At 35.8% G+C, this 19,541-nt stretch overlaps 2 protein-coding genes and 1 long non-coding RNA gene across 3 annotated transcripts; 2 read left to right on the top strand and 1 right to left on the bottom strand.

Annotated features, from left to right (window-relative positions):
- Window positions 1-205: 205 nt before the first annotated feature.
- On the top strand, window positions 206-1,105 carry LOC9328847. Its single transcript, XM_002892739.2, has 2 exons — window positions 206-297; window positions 680-1,105. Exons 1-2 carry the CDS (start codon window positions 265-267, stop codon window positions 953-955), a joined length of 309 nt encoding a protein of 102 aa, XP_002892785.1. The 5' UTR covers window positions 206-264; the 3' UTR covers window positions 956-1,105.
- A 4,036-nt stretch (window positions 1,106-5,141) lies between these two features.
- Window positions 5,142-9,248, bottom strand: LOC110225343 (phosphate transporter PHO1 homolog 3). Its single transcript, XM_021014837.1, has 12 exons — window positions 8,606-9,248; window positions 7,569-7,938; window positions 7,432-7,480; window positions 7,290-7,361; window positions 7,075-7,204; window positions 6,878-6,998; window positions 6,522-6,780; window positions 6,331-6,435; window positions 6,042-6,236; window positions 5,677-5,958; window positions 5,470-5,606; window positions 5,142-5,365 (listed from the first exon to the last, which is right to left on the bottom strand). The coding sequence occupies exons 1-12, from the start codon at window positions 9,228-9,230 to the stop codon at window positions 5,266-5,268; spliced, it is 2,445 nt and encodes an 814-aa protein (XP_020870496.1). The 5' UTR covers window positions 9,231-9,248; the 3' UTR covers window positions 5,142-5,265.
- On the top strand, window positions 9,247-9,791 carry LOC110225344. The gene is made up of 2 exons (XR_002329715.1): window positions 9,247-9,369; window positions 9,501-9,791. It is a non-coding gene; the product is annotated as an uncharacterized LOC110225344 (long non-coding RNA).
- Window positions 9,792-19,541: the final 9,750 nt, after the last annotated feature.

Raw genomic sequence — 19,541 nt, 5'->3', positions numbered from 1 at the left:
TATATAACACTTCCTTTTTTAAATCATTTCGTTGTAATTTCTTTTCATCAATTTTATAAATTGAGATTTTATGAAAATAAATCTATAAACAATATAAAGCCGGTGCTGCGTATGCATGTGTTAATTTGCGTGAGAAGAAACTAATTCCCTCCAAAGGCTAGCTATATAAACGACTCTAAAGCATAAATTTGCACCTTCCCTCTCAAAAACTCACAGAACTTCTCGTAAATAAGAAAACAAATCACTCTCGAAGCATCATCGATCATGGCGAGCCAAGAAGACTGGACCGTGAAAATCGTAAGTCTCTGATCAGAGTTTTGGTGTAATCTTTGTGAAGATCATAAGTCTCTGATCAGAGTTTTGGTTTAATCTTTGTGAAGTTCGTAAGTCTCTGATCAGAGTTTTGGTGTAATCTTTGTGAAGTTCGTAAGTCTCTGATCAGAGTTTTGGTTTAATCTTTGTGAAGTTCGTAAGTCTCTGATCAGAGTTGTGGTTTAATCATTGTGAAGTTCGGGATCTTGGTTTTGGATTATTGATTTAGTTTCTTGAGATCTTTGTGCGATGGTTGATTTGGTGCGTATTGATCTTGGAATCTTCGTGCGATGGTTGATTTGGTGCAGATTGATGGTTCAGTTTCTTGGGATCTTTGTGCTCATCAATTTTTTTTTTTTTTTTATAGTACGTGCTTCTTTGTGGGATCACTCCTCCGAAGGGTGGTGGTGGTAGTGTTGGAAGGATCTTAACAGAGATAGCCTCAAAAATCTTCACCACTCCAAAGGACGCACGGATTCCCAAGACCTACGAGCAGAAGGATCAAGAACCTAACCGTATCATATTGACGGATCGTCAGAGACAAATTCAGAGTCATATGGAACCTACTATTGAAGAACGAATCCAGAGAGCATTCCCACGTCACCACCCAACGCTAGCTGAACAAGTCTTAAAGAGACGTTGAACATAGCCTATCGGTTTTTCTTTGTGCTCTGGTTGATTTTAGTTTTCATATTTGTCTCTTCTTCTCTCATCCCATTGAAACTTTTCTGTTACGCAACTTTAATTAGATGTTACTAAAAGAAGATGATAACAAAACCAAGATTTTTGAGTCTTGTCGTCTCTTGGTAATACTCTATAGAGTGTAAAACACAAGTTCTTTATATATCCTTGATGATTTCGTCAATTTGCTGAAGCACCCTATAATTTCTTCTCACCAATCCTTACATTGAAAGCCATTTCTAACCTAGGATCACAATTTTCTTCTTCCAAAACTTATCTTGTAAAGATGAGCAAGAAATGAGTGCTAAGTAGCTGCAAACACAGTACAAGTAAATTACATTCATGTTCTCAACTTCTCAACTAGAGGTATTTGTTTCGAAGTTGAGAATTGACTCCACATCTGTGGATTAGAGATAGAATTACTAATAATAGTGTTGATTTTACAGATAACCCCAAGTATATCTTCTTCTTTCTTTTTCTGTTAAAGAGCTTTCAATTAAAATGCGAAGAAGAAAAAAACAATTGTTGTCTTGTTGACATGAGCTTTCAATTAAAATTGTTTATGGGTCAAGCCCATTAAAAAGGTATAAGCCATAAACATCTCAGATAAAGGGATCCAATTGAACCAAGAAGAGAAGTTTTTGCCGACAAAGGCAAGAGAATCGTTCGGCTGTAGTGTACCAAAGTTGGAGCAGGTTTGTATCCCCAAGACTGGAGGGCTCAAACATAAATGTGTAAGTTTTGTGGATTCAGACTTGTGATGGTAATTGAATTTCCCTTCATCTGCTGCTAGGTTTAGGAGGAATTAGGCCTGGGCATATTACCCGAATCCGAAGAACCGAACCGAACCCGACCCGAAAAACCCGATCCGAATCCGAACCCGAAGTTTTAAAATACCCGAACGGGTTCTAAACTTCACAACCCGAAAATCCGAACCTGAACCCGATCCGAACCCTAACACGAACAAGTACCCGAACATACCCGAAATATAAGTACATAGTTATAATACATTAGTAATATTTATACTTGTAAAAACTTAAGTGCCTAAATTATTTGGATGTTAAGAATTTTTGGGTGTTTTAGTTACTTTTGGCTAGATTCGGTTAAAAAATACTTGAGTTTTATAGATTTTTGAGTATTTTTCAATACTTTGCAAAGAATCGAATCCGAACCCGAAATATCCGATCCGAACCCGACCCGAACCCGAAGTTTTAAAATACCCGAACGGGTCTTAGTTTTCTATACCCGAAAAACCCGACCCGAACCCGACCCGAATATCCGAACGCCCAGGCCTAGGAGGAATGATAGGCAATTCATGGCAATGACAAATAGGTCTCCCTGTCTGAGGCCTCATGTGTTCGACGAAATGTCTTTTTATAGATAACTTCGAGGGATGCAACGCAGCCGTACATGAAAATGGTTGATAGTTCATACTTAGGAAGCTCTGATCAGGTCAAGAGGTTTATGAAAATTTTCTTACTTTTGATCCAATTCCTCTGTTTTTCAATATTCAATCTCGTATTGATCCTCTGTAATGGCAGGTTATGAGACTCATGGAGCGCGTTGAAGCAACATTCATAAAACATTTTGCTAACGCTAATCGTACAAAAGCAATGAACATTTTACGACCTACAGCGAAACCAGATAGACATTGAGTTACATTCTCCACAGGTAAAAGATCAGTAACTTGCATAAATGGGGTTGTTAATTTCAAAATTTGTGGTGCTTATGAGGAAATTGGTTTCAGGTTTCTCGGCTGGATGCGTTTTTTCTCTTATAGTGGCTCTTGCCGCGATCATCCGCACCCGAAATCTCTTGGAAATGAAAGGCCAGAATTAATACTATGGCCTTTCTTTTTATAGGTAAGAAACTTAGTACCTTGGCTTTTCTTCTTAAGAATTAATATCGAGCATTCGAGTTGGAATGTATTGTTTAGAGGGTTGTCTTCTTCGCTGTTTCTTGCAGCTTGTTCACGTTTACTGTGCATCATCATCTATGCTGCTAATATATACTACTAGAGATGATACTGAGTAAACTATTCCGTCATATTTGGCTTCAAGCTAGGAACTGAACTTGGATACAGACAAGTCTTGCTTGTGGCCTTGTGGGTTTCAGCATTGGAGTCTTTGCATTGCTCTATGTTCTTGCAAATCTTGACATGGAGGCAGATCCCAAAACGAAAGGCTATCAAGCAATAACCGAACTTCTTCCTCTTATCCTACTTGTTGTATGTCCCAAAACCTGAAAATTGGACCAAAAACCAATGGCATAATAACTCTCTGATGTTTGTTTTTCTACTTGTGCAGGCTATGTTCATGGTGATAGTCCTGCCATTCAACTTCTTTGACCGCTCAAGTCGCTTTTTCTTCTTCACGTGTCTGTTTCATTGCCTCGGTGCTCCTCTTTACAAGGTAAACAGAGACCGAAAAACAGAAGTTCCCGGCCTATATATATATATGCATACAATTTCTCTAGTTCTCTTCACCTCTCTAAGAGGTATGAAGAAAATGAAATACTGTGGTAAGATTGGCTGTGTCAGTTGTACTTATGAATAGGATGTTAAGAAGAGGTTTTTGGTCCAGTCCGATCCGGCCCATCTAAAACTCGGCCTTGGATGAGCCTTAACCCCGTCAAAATTCGTAGAATAGGTTTAAACCCTTTTGTAGTCTATTTTTGAGTCAGCCAGTTTCTTCATTTTCTTAAAAACAAATTTGATAGGTTTAAATTGTCCGGATTCTCGTTAGAGCTGCTCATTTATTTCCGCTTTTTGTGGGTTGTTATTGTAAATAGTAAATACCTGTGTTTCTTTAATTATCAAACCAAATCGACCACAACCATGTTACACTATCTCAATAGGCTTTGTTTTATCTTTCGTTTCGTGCATTTGCTGCCCTTTCCTTTGGGTCTTTAGTTTCCCTATAATTTAGGGCTTTGTTTCCCTCGTTTGGGCTTAGTTTCCGGGGAAATCCAGTTTTTCCGCCGGCATATGTAATTCTACAATGTATCAATTCTTTGCTTTATCAATCAAAACAAATCAAAACAGATGACAAAAAAAAAAAAAAGAGTTATAAACTTATAATAGCTCCTCCGCTTAATATTATGTAAAGGCTAAAATTGTAATTATCAAATATGAAGACCTAGTCCGTGTAATCCCTTGCAATAACTAGGGGTAATCGTTATCTCTTGGTAATTGTATAATAATAATCTGAAAATTATTTCAATCTATCGTCTTTGTGACTTAAAAAAATTCATAGTTTGAATTGCCGATTTCCATTAGATCCTATATCTCTGACGGCATGGGAATCACGTCATCCGCGGATCTGAGACCGGAGAATTCCGATCCCAAATCTCAAAAAGAAAAACAAGTCCAGCCAGAGAAAGTAGTAGATTCGTCAAGTCTTTGGCGAGATCAATTACAAGTGTTCATGAAAGAAGGTCCATGCAAGGAAACATATACGGCTTTTCAAGATTGCGTGGAAGAAACAGCTGAGAAGAAGAAAGAAAGTATCGGTAAGTGTTTTCCGATGCTGGACAAGTGTATGGAGGCTCATTCTGATTACTATCAGCCGATTCTCGCGGCGGAAAATGCTGCTTTAGAACTGTTGATGAAGGAAGAAGAGAGGTTGTTAGCAATGCTGAAAGGAGGTGGTTGCAAAGAATCGTTTATGGCTTGGCTTGATTGTAGTGAGGAAGCTGAGAAAAACAAGCAAGATTTCATCACTAAGTGTGCGGGAGTCTCTGCCAAGTTGGACAAATGTTTGGATGCTCACTCTGAATATTATCAACCATATTTCGCAGTAGTTAAAACTGCTGAAGAACACATGGAGAACGAGGTCCAAGCCTTTTTCTCGCCGAAGCAACCTTAGGGATGATTAGGAAGAGAATTGATTGTTGGCTTTGATCATTTTATTGGTTTGATCACAAGTTTCTTTGCTTTGAATTGTCGTTCAAAGACCAACATTGTCTTTGCCTAATTTTCTGGTTGCATGCTTTTTTTTTTGCTAATGTTTTGAAAAGAAAGATATGATTGGTGGGTGTGACAGTCTTGTTCAACACATTCTTTCAACTATTCTGGTTCAACGTGTGATTGATTGCAAACTAGGATCAAAGACGGTTCACAAATTAGGTACGAAGAGCAAAGTTGAATAGAAAGAATCATATAACAGTTTTGAAGAATATGTTTTTTTTTTTACACGAATTCCTACATTTCTCATCTGACAGAACAAAAAAGAAAAGAGACAATGTAAACAGTTTGAAGGACTTCTGAAACTACTAATTGTCTTTATCGTCATCTTCATCGTAGTTGAATGGTAATGGGACGGACTTGAAGGCTCGGTATTTACCGACATTGTTCAAATGCTCGTTCTCTAATCTGTTATCCACAATCCAAACAAAAACTGAGTGTTACTAATTGGAATATTAGTGCAACATTAGCTTGTAGAATCAGGTAATGTGAGTTTTGAAGTTTTTTTTCACCTGAAGAAATTCCATATACCACGACGAATGATCTCAAGACTAGCGACAATGGTAACCATCGTTTGTCTATGCATGAAGGAAAAGTTGAAATCCAGAACCGTCTGGATCCACGCAAATCTCAGCAGGACATTCAAAACCTGATACATGTTCTAAGATCAGTTGCTGTGAAACATTTTTGATTTGATGAAAAGTGTTTCTGAGACTCACCATTGCGATGAAGTATACTTTCTTTTGAGGAACGAGGAGTTTATCTCGAAGCCAGCGGTTTTTCGATGTCCGGTTTAGAAGACCCCAATCATGGACAAAGTCCCAATAAGTACAGAATATTGCAGCTATAAATGAGAAGACAGCGGCTAAAACCCTCCAAGCTACTTGACCTTTGTTGATACTGTAAGCCGTTCTCAAGCATACCGCCACTATAGTCAAGAAATACTTGAGTCCGTTGTACCCTTGTTCCGGATTTTTTTCCTCAAATAGCCGTCGCAAACACTGTATGAGTAACAGGTTTCGTTATGGACTGCTTAGATGTTGGATTATTCTTTTTGAGAGGAGTAAGTAACTATGTACTGTACCTGAAGGAGGCGAGAGACATAAGGGATGACAGCAACAATGAAGAAGAAAGTGTTGTAGACACTAGATTCTTTGCAAGTGCTTTTTCTGTGTCTGAAGTCTCCCCAACCATAGTAACATATATAGAACTCGATGCTTCGAATTGCTTGAACCTGGCTAGTTAACTGATCTCCCAAGAAGAAATCAGGCAATGTAACCTGCATGGGAAAAGGCAAAAACTGGACAGTCAATACCTACTGGAATAAAAATTTACAACATTCTTATGATGAGCTTGTTCCATCTCTGATTTACCTTGTAAAGAGGAGCGGCGAGGCAATGAAACAGACAAGTGAGGAAGAAAAAGCGACTCGAGCGGTAAAAGTAGTTAAATGGCAGGACTAGAACAATGAACATAGCCTGCAAAAGTAGAAAACAAACATCACAGAGTTATTATGCCATTGTTTTTTAGTTGAAAAGTCCAATTTATGGGTTTTGGGACGTACAGCAAGTAGGATAAGAGGAAGAAGTTCAGTTTTTTCTTGATATTTTTTCGTTTTGGAATCTGCCTCCATGTCAAGATTGGCAAGAACACAAAGCAATGCAAAGACTCCGATGCTGAAACCCACAAGCAGGACTTGTCTATATCCAAGTTCAGTTCCTTGCTTGAACCCAAATATGAAGGAATAGTTTACTCGGTATCGCCTCCAGTAGTATATATTACCAGCATACATGATGATATGCAGCACGATAAACCCGAACAAGCTACGAGAAACAGAAACAAAGACAACATTCTAAACATTATATTCCAACTCGAAAGCTCGATATAATTCTTAAGAACGCCAAGTTACTAAGTTCTTACCTATAAAGAGGGAACATAGTATTCATGTATTCCTTCTGGCCTTCCTTTTCCAAAAGATTTCGGGTGCGGATGATCGCAATAAGAGCCACTATAAGAGAAAAAACGCATCCAGCCGAGAAACCTGAAACCAATTTCCTCATAAGTACCACAAAGTTTGAAACTAACAACCCCATTTATGCAAGTTACTGATCTTTTACCTGTGGAAAATGTAGTTCTATGTCTCTCTCGTTTCGCTTGAGGTCGTAAAATATTCATCGCTTTTGTACGATTAGCGTTAGCAAAATGCTTTATGAATGTTGCTTCAACACGCTCCATGAGTCTCATAACCTGTCATAACAGAGCATTAATAAAAAAACAGAGGATTTGTTGAAGTTACTTATCCAAATAAGAAAAATCTCATAAACCTCTTTACCTCATCAGAGCTTCCCAAGTATGAACTATCAACAACTTTCATGTAAGGCTTCGTTGCTTCCCTCGAAGTTATCTATAAAAGACATTATAGTCATTCTGAAACATATAAAACCTTCCATCTAATCAAAAATCTCAAATCTTACCTTATCATACTTCTTCAATATCTTCGAGAACGCCAACACATTCAAAAAACTGCATAAACAAACATAATCGAATATCAAAATCAAAAACACATCAATCATAATAAAAAAAAATTCAAACTTTAAAACCCATAACGCACCTATAGCTCTTGAGAAGCCTAAGCTTCTGATAAAACTCGATGAAAGCGCGTTTGAGACTCTCTTCGACTTTCATCAGATTCTCTCTGCTGAATTTTAACTCAGTCTGCTTTGATACTTTGAGAACTCCTTTAATGGTGGAACGAGGCGTCTCTTTTGTGTTGTTGATCTTGACTCGATCAAGAACATCGATCGGTGATGGTCTCGCTGCTCTCATCCTACTCGTAGTTACGTTATCGATCGCTCCGGTAGATACCACCGAGGTTTCGTTTTCTTCTTCTCCTTCGTCTTCATCATCATCTTCCATTAGCCCAGCTCTGCTCGAGCCTCCTTCTTGTATAGCTTCCATGTGCTCTTGACTTCGAACTTTCACTACAGATTCAAATTTTCGGTTTGGTTAAAACTACGGTAACGTGTGATTTAAGTGAACCGGAAATTAACCAATTCGATTCCGGTTTTGGTACAGTACCGTATAAAATGATCTTATTTAAAAATCATTTACACAAAAATCTTAATATACATGAATATACGTGTTAATGTTTATACATGTTATCCATTAGAGTAAAGAATTATTTAAAAGAGCACAAATCTAATATACATGAATATAAAATAATAACTCAAGTGGAAATGAAAATACCAACCACACTAAAATCTTTTACTTTGAAATATAAAAATCATTTACCCTTCTATGAGAATTCATTAAATTCAAACAATAAAAAAAACAGTTGAATTGGAAGTACATGGAATACTCAAATTCAAAAATATGAACTCAGTTCACTTGTTAGTGAGTATATTTAACACTAACAAAAATTTAAAATATCAAAAAATACTTTGTTTCTTGTTCAAGCCTGAAAAAAAAATGAAACAACTCTAATCCGGTTTCGGTATTATCAATTTCTTTTCTGGTTGGTACTTGGTACTATCAAATTTGATCAAACTACACATAAATTTGACAAAATTTTAAATTCCTGCCTTTTTCTTTACAAAAAGTGGGTGAGTTAGGTGAAGAGTAGATAGATATGTATTGATTATTGCTTACTAGATTTAGCACCGGCGGGAGTAGAAGCAGAGAGAGCAGCCGCAGAAGTAGCTATATCGGAAGCTAGTCGAGTCATCTCCACCGTCCGTTCCTCCCATCGCCATCCATCTGGATTCTCAACTTTAATACGAAACGCGATCAAAGCGTCCATTTGTTTGTTAAGCATCGCCGCTTCTTTCAAAACTTCTTCAACTTTCTTTTTGTAAAACTTCTCAACCTTATTGAACTCATCATCCAGTCGCCGGAAAAACACTAGTTCGTACTCTCCTCCTTCTTCCGCGGCCATCAAAAACGTCGTCTCACAGCCGCGAGTTGAGTTTGTGTTCACAAGAATCGGACCTGACGTGGTCGACGCCGTAAACTGTACACCTTCTTCAACATCATGAGGATTATTACTGCGTTTATGCCTTCCCGGTGTTGAGACTAAACCGCTAAACGCACGGTACAGAGTCATTTTCCGGTTTAGTCCTCCGCCGTTCTTGGCACCACCGTGAGGAGGTGCATTGTTGGTTCTCCGTTTGAATGTGATGATTTCTTTGAGAAGAGTTTTGAGAAAATCGTAATCCATGTAAGCTTGTTGCCACTCTGGCACCATCTGAGACGAGAACTCTTTCCCAAACTTCATTTTTTCGATTCTTGAATCGAATCTATGTTTCTTGATTGAATCTGATCTCAGGTTTATGTGTTTTTTTATGAAACTCTAGTTTATGTTTGTGTCTGACGACGAGGAGACCTATATATATATACAAAACAGAGAGAGACAGGTCGTTTATGATTTTTTTTTTTTGACGATATTATAAAGATTTATGATTAGAAAATTTGTTTCTAATTAAAGTAATTAACTTTATAGCTTTTTGATCATCTTTGTTGAATTCTTTTCAACGTATGTATTCAGAGAGGGCGACTAAAGGCGCGTGGAGACTGATGATCATGATGTGTTTTTTCTTTTATCTTTTCTTTCTTATCTTTTTGATCATCATGATGTGTTTTTTCTTTTATCTTTTTTTTGCTAAAATGGAGACTGATGTGTTAAATTATAGAGAAATCCAATAATTTGTAATTTCTCTTTTTGTTATTAATTTTTTTTTTTTTTTCTAGTCCTTACGGTACAACAATTTGTAAAATTAACTTTCGATATATTATTTTAACCACAGTGTATGTGATCAAACATGAAACTTCAGTTTTTAAGGTGAGAAACGGGACATTTTACTAGTTATTACAAGGGAATAAAAAACCGCGTTGATCCCGAACTTCTACCTGCAGTTGAAAAAAAAGTAGTTGAATTATTAAAAAAAAGGAGTTAATTAGTCCCGTACTAAAGATTATGAAGATTACGGGTCTGTTTGGTAACAAGTTGTTAGCTGTTAGCTGGAGCGGTTAGCTGGAGCTGTTAGCTGTTAGGGAATAGTGCAAAGCTGTACAATGTTAGGGAATAGTGCAAAGCTGTACAAAAGAATAAAACACGAAAACTGTACAAAAAATAATGCAGAACAAATTTTAAAAATTTACTCTGATTGGAAACATCATAGTAGTACACATAATAAATAATATTAAGAATTTAGAAAAAAAAAAAATTACATAGAAATGTACTTTAGTATATAATTACATATGAAAATTAAGATTATATAGAATGAACAATATTTTATTGTTAGAATAATAATATGAATTTACTAGTCCTATAATAAATAAAATTTTTTTTCATTTTGAGCAATATAACATTCCAAAATAATTTTTTGAGAAAAAACCATTATTTCTAATGATATTTTTTCATAGGCTATATTATTTACTTTTTCGGAAATCTTTATCTGAACATTCGAGACTTTTTTTTTGCATTATACATAGTTACAATTATATTTTATAAAGTTTAATTATACGGTTAATAATACGGTTAACCGTGCGGCTAATCGTACGGTTAAATAACGGTTTTGATACGTTTCCGGTATATTAACGGTTACAGTTAGTATATTTTTTTTAACCGTAACTAATCTAGTTTTACGGTGAATGGTTATGGTTTTTAACCGTTTTATACAGTTACGGTTGAAAAACGGTCCAGTTATAATCCAAAATACGGTTACAGTTAGCTTTTGGTCCAGTTACGATCCAAAATACGGTTACGGTTACGGACTGTTTCTCAACCGTAACCGTATAAAACGGTTAAAAACCGTAACCGTTAACCGTAAAAACTAATTAGTTACAGTTAAAAAATATATTAACCGTAACCGTTAATTAACGGTAAACATATGAAAACCGTTATTTAACCATATGGTTAACCGCATAGTTAAAACTTTAAAAATATAATTGTAACTCCATATAATGCAAAAACAATTATCGAATGTTCAGATTAAGATTTTCAAAAAAGTAAATGATACTGCATATGAAAAAATCTACATTATAAAAAATGGTATTTTTCTCAAACAAATATGTTATACTGTTATTTTGCTCGAAATGAAGAAAATTTTGTTTGTAACATACTTTTTGATTTTATGAAAAGTATTATAATAAGTTAGGTAACTCGTAAGATTTCGCCTCCGATATTAACCGTATTGTAGTCATTAAATAACTATAACCGTAATTATCCGTAACCGTATTTAACCGTAACCGTTATAACCGTATTTAACCGTAACCGTTTTAATTTGTTTTTGTTTTTGTCCAAAAAAAACTGTTTATGTTATAGTATACCGCTTTTCATAAAGTTTTTGTGATTGGTAACTGTCAAATCTGTATAAAGCTGTACAGCTTTATTTTTGTTCACCAATCAAAGCCTATATTGACATATTTAATTTTTTAAAATCCATCAATCAGCGTCAGATCTCGAGAAAACTTTATATTCGTAGTGGACGACCCTAGTCGCGGTATCAGACCCATATGGGCGGCTCAAGGTCGATGTGATCATATTGTCATTGCACTGTTTGCACAGTACCAAAGTGAAGAAGTAGTTGATGAATATTCTTTACACGCAAATATATTATAATATTATGAACGTACGTTGCATGGATCTTAATCAACGTAAATTATGTCTGTGCATGAAATTTTTTATGAAAAGGAAATAACAAGTTTTTTTTTTTAATTGACAAGTTATAAAGAAGAGAATTAATTAAAAAACGGATGATAATCATTTGGTCAGTAGAAGCCCCTTTGGCCTATTGGTTGATCAAGGGTTGATTAATACTTCTACAACAAGAGGTCTGGGGTTCGAGTCCCAGATATTGCGATTTATTAACAAATTTGCAGATTAATGGAGGCAAGTGTGCAAGAGATCTCCAGCGATGTACAATTATAGCTGTTCGCCAGGATTCTACGCAGAGAAGGAAGTGTCGCCAGGTCGTGGATCATTGAAGGTATTCATCAAGATCACGAAAAAGAAAGTGTAGTCTGTCGTAGATCTAGTAAGGGTCGAAAGGAATTGTCAGTTGTAGAATCGTCTATGTAACAGTTCTCATAATTTGCAATTAATAATAAATTTAGACGACAAAAAAAAAAAATCATTTGGTCAATTGGTCAAATAGCCTGGTTCTTTAACCAAACAAAATAATTATTACTAGATGTTAACCCGCGGTACACCGCGGGCCTAAATATTATTAATTATTTCCTTCATTATTAATTTATATATTTTATTTGACATATATGTTTTTTTATAAATTTATATGTATATATTGAAATTTAGAGATGTATATATCTATATATGGTTGAATTAGTAAATTTCAATTGCAGTAAGTTAAAATAGATGTATAAAAATATCCAGTAGATCACTAAATTGTACTCAAATTATGCCATTTCCACTTTTATAAATTTACACAAATAAGATAATGTATTTGATGTAAATTGAATATATTGCGTTTTAGAAAAAAACAAATTATAGTTTTTTTGAACATATATTTTGTGAAAAGGGAATAAAAGTTTTAAAAGTGTAAAATGAGAAGATAAAATGTTTTGGATTTATTTTAAGTAATTAGTAATACTGAGTAATTTTTTTTTTTAAAAACCTATAGTTAGTAAGATTTATAGTTTAATAAAGTTAATATACAATAATTAAAGTAATATTATTGTATCTGGTCGGAAAAAAAAAGAACAAAAAAGGAAGAAATTTGGTACCGTCAACGGATTAGAGTCTGTCGGTGACATAACGTAAAAAAACAATTCCGACGATCAAAGAACTTCAATTCACCATCATCTGCGCTTTTCTAAACTTTGAATAAGTCTTGGCAGTGTGGATTGATGTCGATTTTTGGATGGGATTGCAAATAAGGTCTCTCAAATTCCGATTGGATTGTAGAAGTTAAAAGTCTCCGGCGAGAAGAATCTGTATAATTCAGTGGTTGCATGTAAGTGACTGGTATCATCCGAGTGAGTAATCAAGCAATGGAGTACAGGAGAAAACTCAATCGATTGTTCAATTCATAATCGGAGCAATCTAAAGGTTTGTGCTTATCTGAAATTGATGATTGAGGCAACATCATTTTCCGTAAGATTTGTTTAAAAGGTAATTAGTGATGGTGAATAATTGGTAGAATTGCGTGTAGTTTATACAAAGGCATGAATCAACTGTGTTGTGACAAACGCAGAATATAATGTGTTTCTGAAAATCTGATATAAGCTAAAAAAGTGATCGCAACTATTAATTTTAAGTTATTTTTGAAATATGCTAGGTTACTGAGCCAAAATCCAGCACAATCTCTGACGATGATGTCCACAGAAGCCAAAAATATAAAGAGGAGAATTCAACAACTACCTCAGAAAGCAAGGTTAGTCCCAGCACAACCAATTTTTTGGTGGTAAGAGTTTCTTTGTTTTATTTTAAAAGGAAAATGCAGAACTTAGAGTATGCAAATGACTTCCACAAATAGTTCAGTAGGAAATTGACATTTTACTTCCGATATGAATGCATCTTTGATGTTGAAGCTGTCTGGTTGATTAGATATGAGGTTCCTACAGTAGAAAGTGAAATATATGTTGCATTATGATTGTGTGTAGGGGTTTTTCAGACCATAACTTAAATCATAAAAAGTAAAAGGTAATTCAACTGACCTCATTGCAGAATTTCTCTGTAGATAACATTGTTCAGTTAATGTTTTGGAAAACTTCCTTGAAAACAACATTCGTTGTTTTCTTCTCAATCTTCCCTTCTTTGTTGAGTATTAGTATTCTCAAACCTTTTTTAGAAGTCACTCTAGACAACGCAACATATAGTTGGCCATGAGAGAAGACTGGTTTAGGCAAGTAAAGTCCAACTCGTTCAAGAGATTGCCCCTGACTCTTATTGATAGTCATAGCAAATGCAACAGATAGTGGAAACTGTCTTCTACGCATCTTGAATGGCAGTTTGGTGTCTGAAGGTGTAATGTTTATGAGAGGAATAAAAACGATATCACCAATCCTGTCTCCTGTTATAACTCTTGCTTCCACAATCTGATTTAATAGCTGCGTAATCTGAAGTCTAGTCCCGTTGCAAAGGCCTCCTTTAGGATCTATATTCCTAAGCAACATAACAGGAGCACCAATCTTTAAACGCAAAGAATGATTAGGCAAACCTGAAACCTTGATACTGTTTAAGAAATCTGGAGTAATAACAGGATTGTTAAGAGCATCAGAATCTGAAGGATCTATACTATCAGCAGATAGATAAATTCTTTCTGGACCTGTAGAATAAATGGGTTATGATTAGTTACAACAGTAACAACTTAGCAACAAAGCTATATAATAAGAAAGTAAATAGGTAAGAGTTAAAGTATACTCACTATCCAAATGCTCAAGCATATACTGATTGATTGTGTTGACATCATCATTCTTTGGTGCTAAAATAGCTCTCATTTGAAAGAATTTAGGATCACGGATTTCATGAAGTTTAGTTGGATCTCCATAAATTTCCCTAGTAATTGCTTCTATTGGATTGTCTGCTTCTGTAATCAGCAAATCTTCAGGAATATCTATCACAACCTCACCATCATTAGGCTCATTGATCCTACCATCACCAACAGCCAACAACCAATCTGAGAATTCTTGTATTTCTTTAGCTTCCTGAGCACTTAAACTGTTGTTTAGAAGTCGCATGTTCTTGGTCAACTTTAAAACTTTGCAGTGATCCCAAAGGTATGAAGAATTTAGAGATGACATAACAATTTCTGCTCTACCAGCATTAGTAATAACTGGAAGTACTTGTCTAAAATCACCTCCAAATACAACAACCTTTCCACCAAATACCTTGTTCTCTGCGTGTTTGATAATATCACAGAAGCTTTTATCTAAAGCTTCGAAACAAAACTTGCTCATCATTGGCGCTTCATCCCAGATTATGAGAGATGTTTCTTTAATCAAATCTGCTAAATCTGATTTAGCTTTGATCTTGCAAACAGAAAACTCATCAGGATTCAATGGAATAGAAAACCTTGAATGTGCTGTTCTTCCTCCTTCCAACAACAAAGAAGCAATGCCACTTGAGGCGACATTAAGACATATTAGACCTTTAGACCTAATAGCCGCAGCTAGTGTCTTCCAAATAAATGTTTTCCCTGTTCCTCCAGAGCCGTAAACAAAGAAAACTCCACCTAAACCATTGAAAACTGCCCCGGTTATCTCATTGTATACACCTCTCTGTTCAGGAGTTAGCTTATCTCTCCACTCTGCATGCTGTTCTTCCAAGTTGGATTCAATGTTATATCTCAACTCATCAACAATAAGACGGTTTGAATTATCAATTCCCTCTCTTGTAGGCTTAGGGAAATGTTCAAAATCTTCTAGAGTTCCTCCATTGAACAACATAATTTTCTCTATCTCCTGAAGCGTGTAGTTCTTTATTTGAGCTTCTGTGAGTGTAAGTTCTGCAAATAGTAGTGTGGAAGGTAAAACAGGCGATTTAAAAATTGTACTGAAAACAACATTTAAAAATTAGAGAAGCGTATTCTAAAACCTGGATTCTTGTACTCTAATTTCTTCTTAGCCAGGATATCTTCAGCTAATAGATGCCATGTTTCTGACCAAACATGTTCTGGTCTTGCTAGAGACATAGATAGAAGCAGCATTGAAAAAAAATTCCTCAAAACAGGAGCAAAACTATGCTGACCTAATTCAATCAGACCATCAATGTAGACTTGATCATCATCTAATATGCCACGTGCGAAACATGCTTCCTTGTAAGTTGGATAAACCACACCTTGATATGTTTTTATGTCATCATAAGTCTGTGGACCTCTAACTATGTTGAGCAGTACTCGAAGATAGTATTCATCTTCCATTTTCCTTGGGACATAATTAATACGACCCAAAGCCCAGCCTCTAGATCTCTTCTTAAACTGCTTATTCTTTCCATCCCAAGTAAAATAGGCTGGTATTTCCGCATATAGACACTCTCTTGCACGCTTTCCATTCTTTCCGACTGCATTTTTTCTATTCAATGTCAACCAAGCCATAAACTGAGAATCTTCATTGGATACACGATCTAGAACATCTGCTATTTGTGACTTTGGATCGAAATATATTGGTTGCTTTCCTTCCACATGAAAAGATAATTTCAAGACTGGGGTTGATCTGTGTTGAATAGGAAATTTGAAAATTCTCCAAACCGCCTCTGAAGCTGATACATATCTATAGACATACAAAAACTGAATTCCAGAAAATTGTAACAGGATAAAAACTTTCTAATTTACATAATACTAAGTTAATAACATACCTGCAGTCAAACCAATCTTTTATTTCATCCTTCTTTTTCTCATTTGAATCTGGTTCTTGAGCTGTAGTTGTTGTATCACCAGTTGCTGTAGAACCAGTTGCTGTAGAACCACTTGCTGTTTCACCTGTTGTTGGCTGATTTATAGGCTCAACGATCACTGTAACCATATCTGGTCCTTTGTTTATATACTTAAATAAGTATTTGATAGAACCATTTTGATTGCACCATTCCACGTTGATATGAGCATTATATCGAAGAGAGAGCTTCTTATTATAAGGGACAACGTACCTATTGTCACATTTAACATCACCTTTCTCAATATAAGCTTCTGTGAGCCTCCTCCTATAGACAGGATAACCATCACTACCAACCTTAGTGATCTCTTGATGTTTTTTTGGGTATAGCTTAGAACACTGGCCATCAACCATACACGGAGAATTTGGATTCGCTGAGCCACATGGTCCATGAATCATAGAGTTTTTGATAACTTCATATAGCTCCGGTTCTTTTTCTTTGTCTGGAATTTCTGCAGATATGATCTTGTCAATGTCGTCAGCTGTTGGCAGTTTACTATTAACATCCATAAATAAGAGGATGTGAGCATGAGGCAATCCTCTTTTCTGGAATTCAACAGTATACATAGCTGGAAGAGGAAAAAAAGCAATAGTTAGGAAAAACAAATAGCATTTTCTGTATTCTTAAACTATAAAACCGACAGAGTAAAATGAAAAACTTACATGCAGCTGTCTTTCCAAGCATTTTTCTTTCTGTTAAGTCTTTCATCAGAGAATCCAATTTCATTTTGAATATCCTCGCCACGATGTCCGGTCTATCATCAGCAGTTAACCCTCTTGCTTCACAATATCTTGTAATCTCAGGCCACTTAGGATTACATGTAAAGGTGATGAAAAGATCTGGGAAACCATAACGCTTACAGATAGCCATAGCATCGTAATAGCTTTGGATCATATATCTAGGTCCACCAGTGAAAGATGCTGGAATAAGAATCTGATTTCCTTCTTCAGCCATATCTTTGGTTCCAGAGTTAGCAGCTGCTTTAATGGAGTTAAAATTCTCACATCGTAGCTTAGACTGATTAAACTTGATATAAGAGAGGCGGTTTGATTCAATAGTTGTATATGCATCACACAGAAACTGTTGGAACAACCTCTTTGATTCAAGCAGAGTATGACACTCATTTTCCCTCTCTTGAATGCGGAAAGCAAACCACTGTCTCATACTTATACACTTTTTCTTCTTGTTGTTGCTTGATTTGTAACACTTCTCAATACCAGGCCTGTAACCATCTTCACCATAGCAAAATATTAGAGGGTATTGTAGAGCCAAATAGGAAATATGAATCTGGCTTATCCTCTTTAGGCGTCCATTTGAGGATTTTTCTAGAATTATATCACGAACTGGCATGTCAGGAATGAAATCACCAGGGATCAAAGCTGCAACCTCTCCAGCTGTAGGCATACTGTATTGCCTCCCATCAACACCTTGACGATCAGCAACAATCCGCATATGAAATGGTTCATCATCATTAGATTGAAACCTCTCTCTTGCAGACCTGAATTTCTTGACATAAGGGTTTGATTCATTCAGCATTTTTATTATTGCTTCAATCAGTTCCTTGTTCAGTTTTTTTTTCCAAGAGGTAGACTTTAGATTTTTACCCTTCCTGTAATGACCATAAGAAGACACAGAGTTAGATAACTACAGCTGAATATAGTATCGAAGTTAATATAACAGTAAATCTGCAATGTTTTTGAATACTATTATAACTCTTACCCGATGACAGTAGCTCTCTGATCAACTTCAGATTCAGTATCAACTATATAAAGTTGTGAATACTTAGCATAATCACCAGCAGCAGGTTTTAATCCCCCAATTTGATGATAGTTTCCTCCTTGCAATCGAAACATTGCAGGTCCTTTACCTTTAGGCATAGATTTATCTACCTTCCCACCAAGGGAGGTCATTGCGAAGAGCATATTATAAGTCCTTAAATTCTCTCTGAAATTTCTACTAATTGCATCTGTTCCTTTAAGAAGCTTTTTAATAAGCTCTGGTGATTCCTTGAGAAATGGCAATTTCACACTGCCTTGCCCACAACATAGAGTAAATGTTGGATCCTTACTACTGTTTCTTTTGTTTATGCGCTCATCAAACCACATCAAAGCACCACAATACTTACACGTGTATGTAGGATCACCATGATCAAGATATCCTAAAGGAAAAATAGAGTGTTAGTAATATGTACGCAACAAAGGATGCTATATGTTGAGGTTTGCAAATAAATGTCTATTATGTATTATATTCTTAAGTTCTAACCTGTTTTTTTTGCTTTTGCTGCTGCCCTTTTCGAGGGGAAAGCCAATCTTGGCCTACCTATTTTCTTAGGTAGATTTTTATTTTGAGTCACTGCTTTCCTTTCTACACTTTTCCTAGTAACACTTACAGTAGGAGTAGTTAATTCTTCTCTTGATTCATCCGCTGAACTACTCAAGTCAATAACTTGTTGTGGAGAATTAAATATATGTTCAGTAGAAGGTTCCTGAACAGGAGCCGAGTAACCTTCTTCAACTTCATCTTCTGTGCTGCTAACAGAGTAGTCTTGTGTTCCATCAGATTCACTGTCATTCATTCCAATATAATTAATATGCTCCATACTTTCATCATCAGTGCTACAATCTGTTAAGGTTGGCAGTACTGGTTCTTTTCCTTTGCCTAGATAGTACAAAAACATATATAATTAAGTAATGTATTTAGATAGTAGATTGGTAAAACTCTGAAAACTAAGACAGTAACTTAAGAAATGTATGCTACCTTTGTCTGAAGGAGAAAATGATGCATTAGCAAAGGCGTCTTGTAAATTTCTGATATGGCAGTTATTTTCTTGTGGAACAGGAGTACAGTCTGACAGTTTGCGTAAGCATGAGGTAGGAAGAGCAGGACCAAGTGGTTGTCGTGTATGTTTTGAAGATAATGATTGCTGCGGACTCCTTGGGGTCTTACTTGTTTCAGCATTTCTGCAAGGAAGATTGGTAATATCTCTAAACACTCTGCTAAAGGCTGATTTTAGAGGGACAACACCATTTGTGTTAAAGACAGTAGCTTGAGTAATTTGGCTCTGCGGTGTTGGAGTCTGAATAACACGTGATCTTTTAGCTGGTTTAGGAGAAGAGTTCAAGTCTATAAGAGGATAGAATTGTTTAGAGCCAGTAGCTTGAGTAATTTGGTTCTGCGATGTTGGAGTTTGACCAAACT

Source organism: Arabidopsis lyrata, assembly GCF_000004255.2.
Source record: "Arabidopsis lyrata subsp. lyrata unplaced genomic scaffold ARALYscaffold_1, whole genome shotgun sequence".
Lineage (NCBI taxonomy): Eukaryota > Viridiplantae > Streptophyta > Magnoliopsida > Brassicales > Brassicaceae > Arabidopsis > Arabidopsis lyrata.
This window is presented reverse-complemented; position numbering and strand designations above follow the sequence as displayed.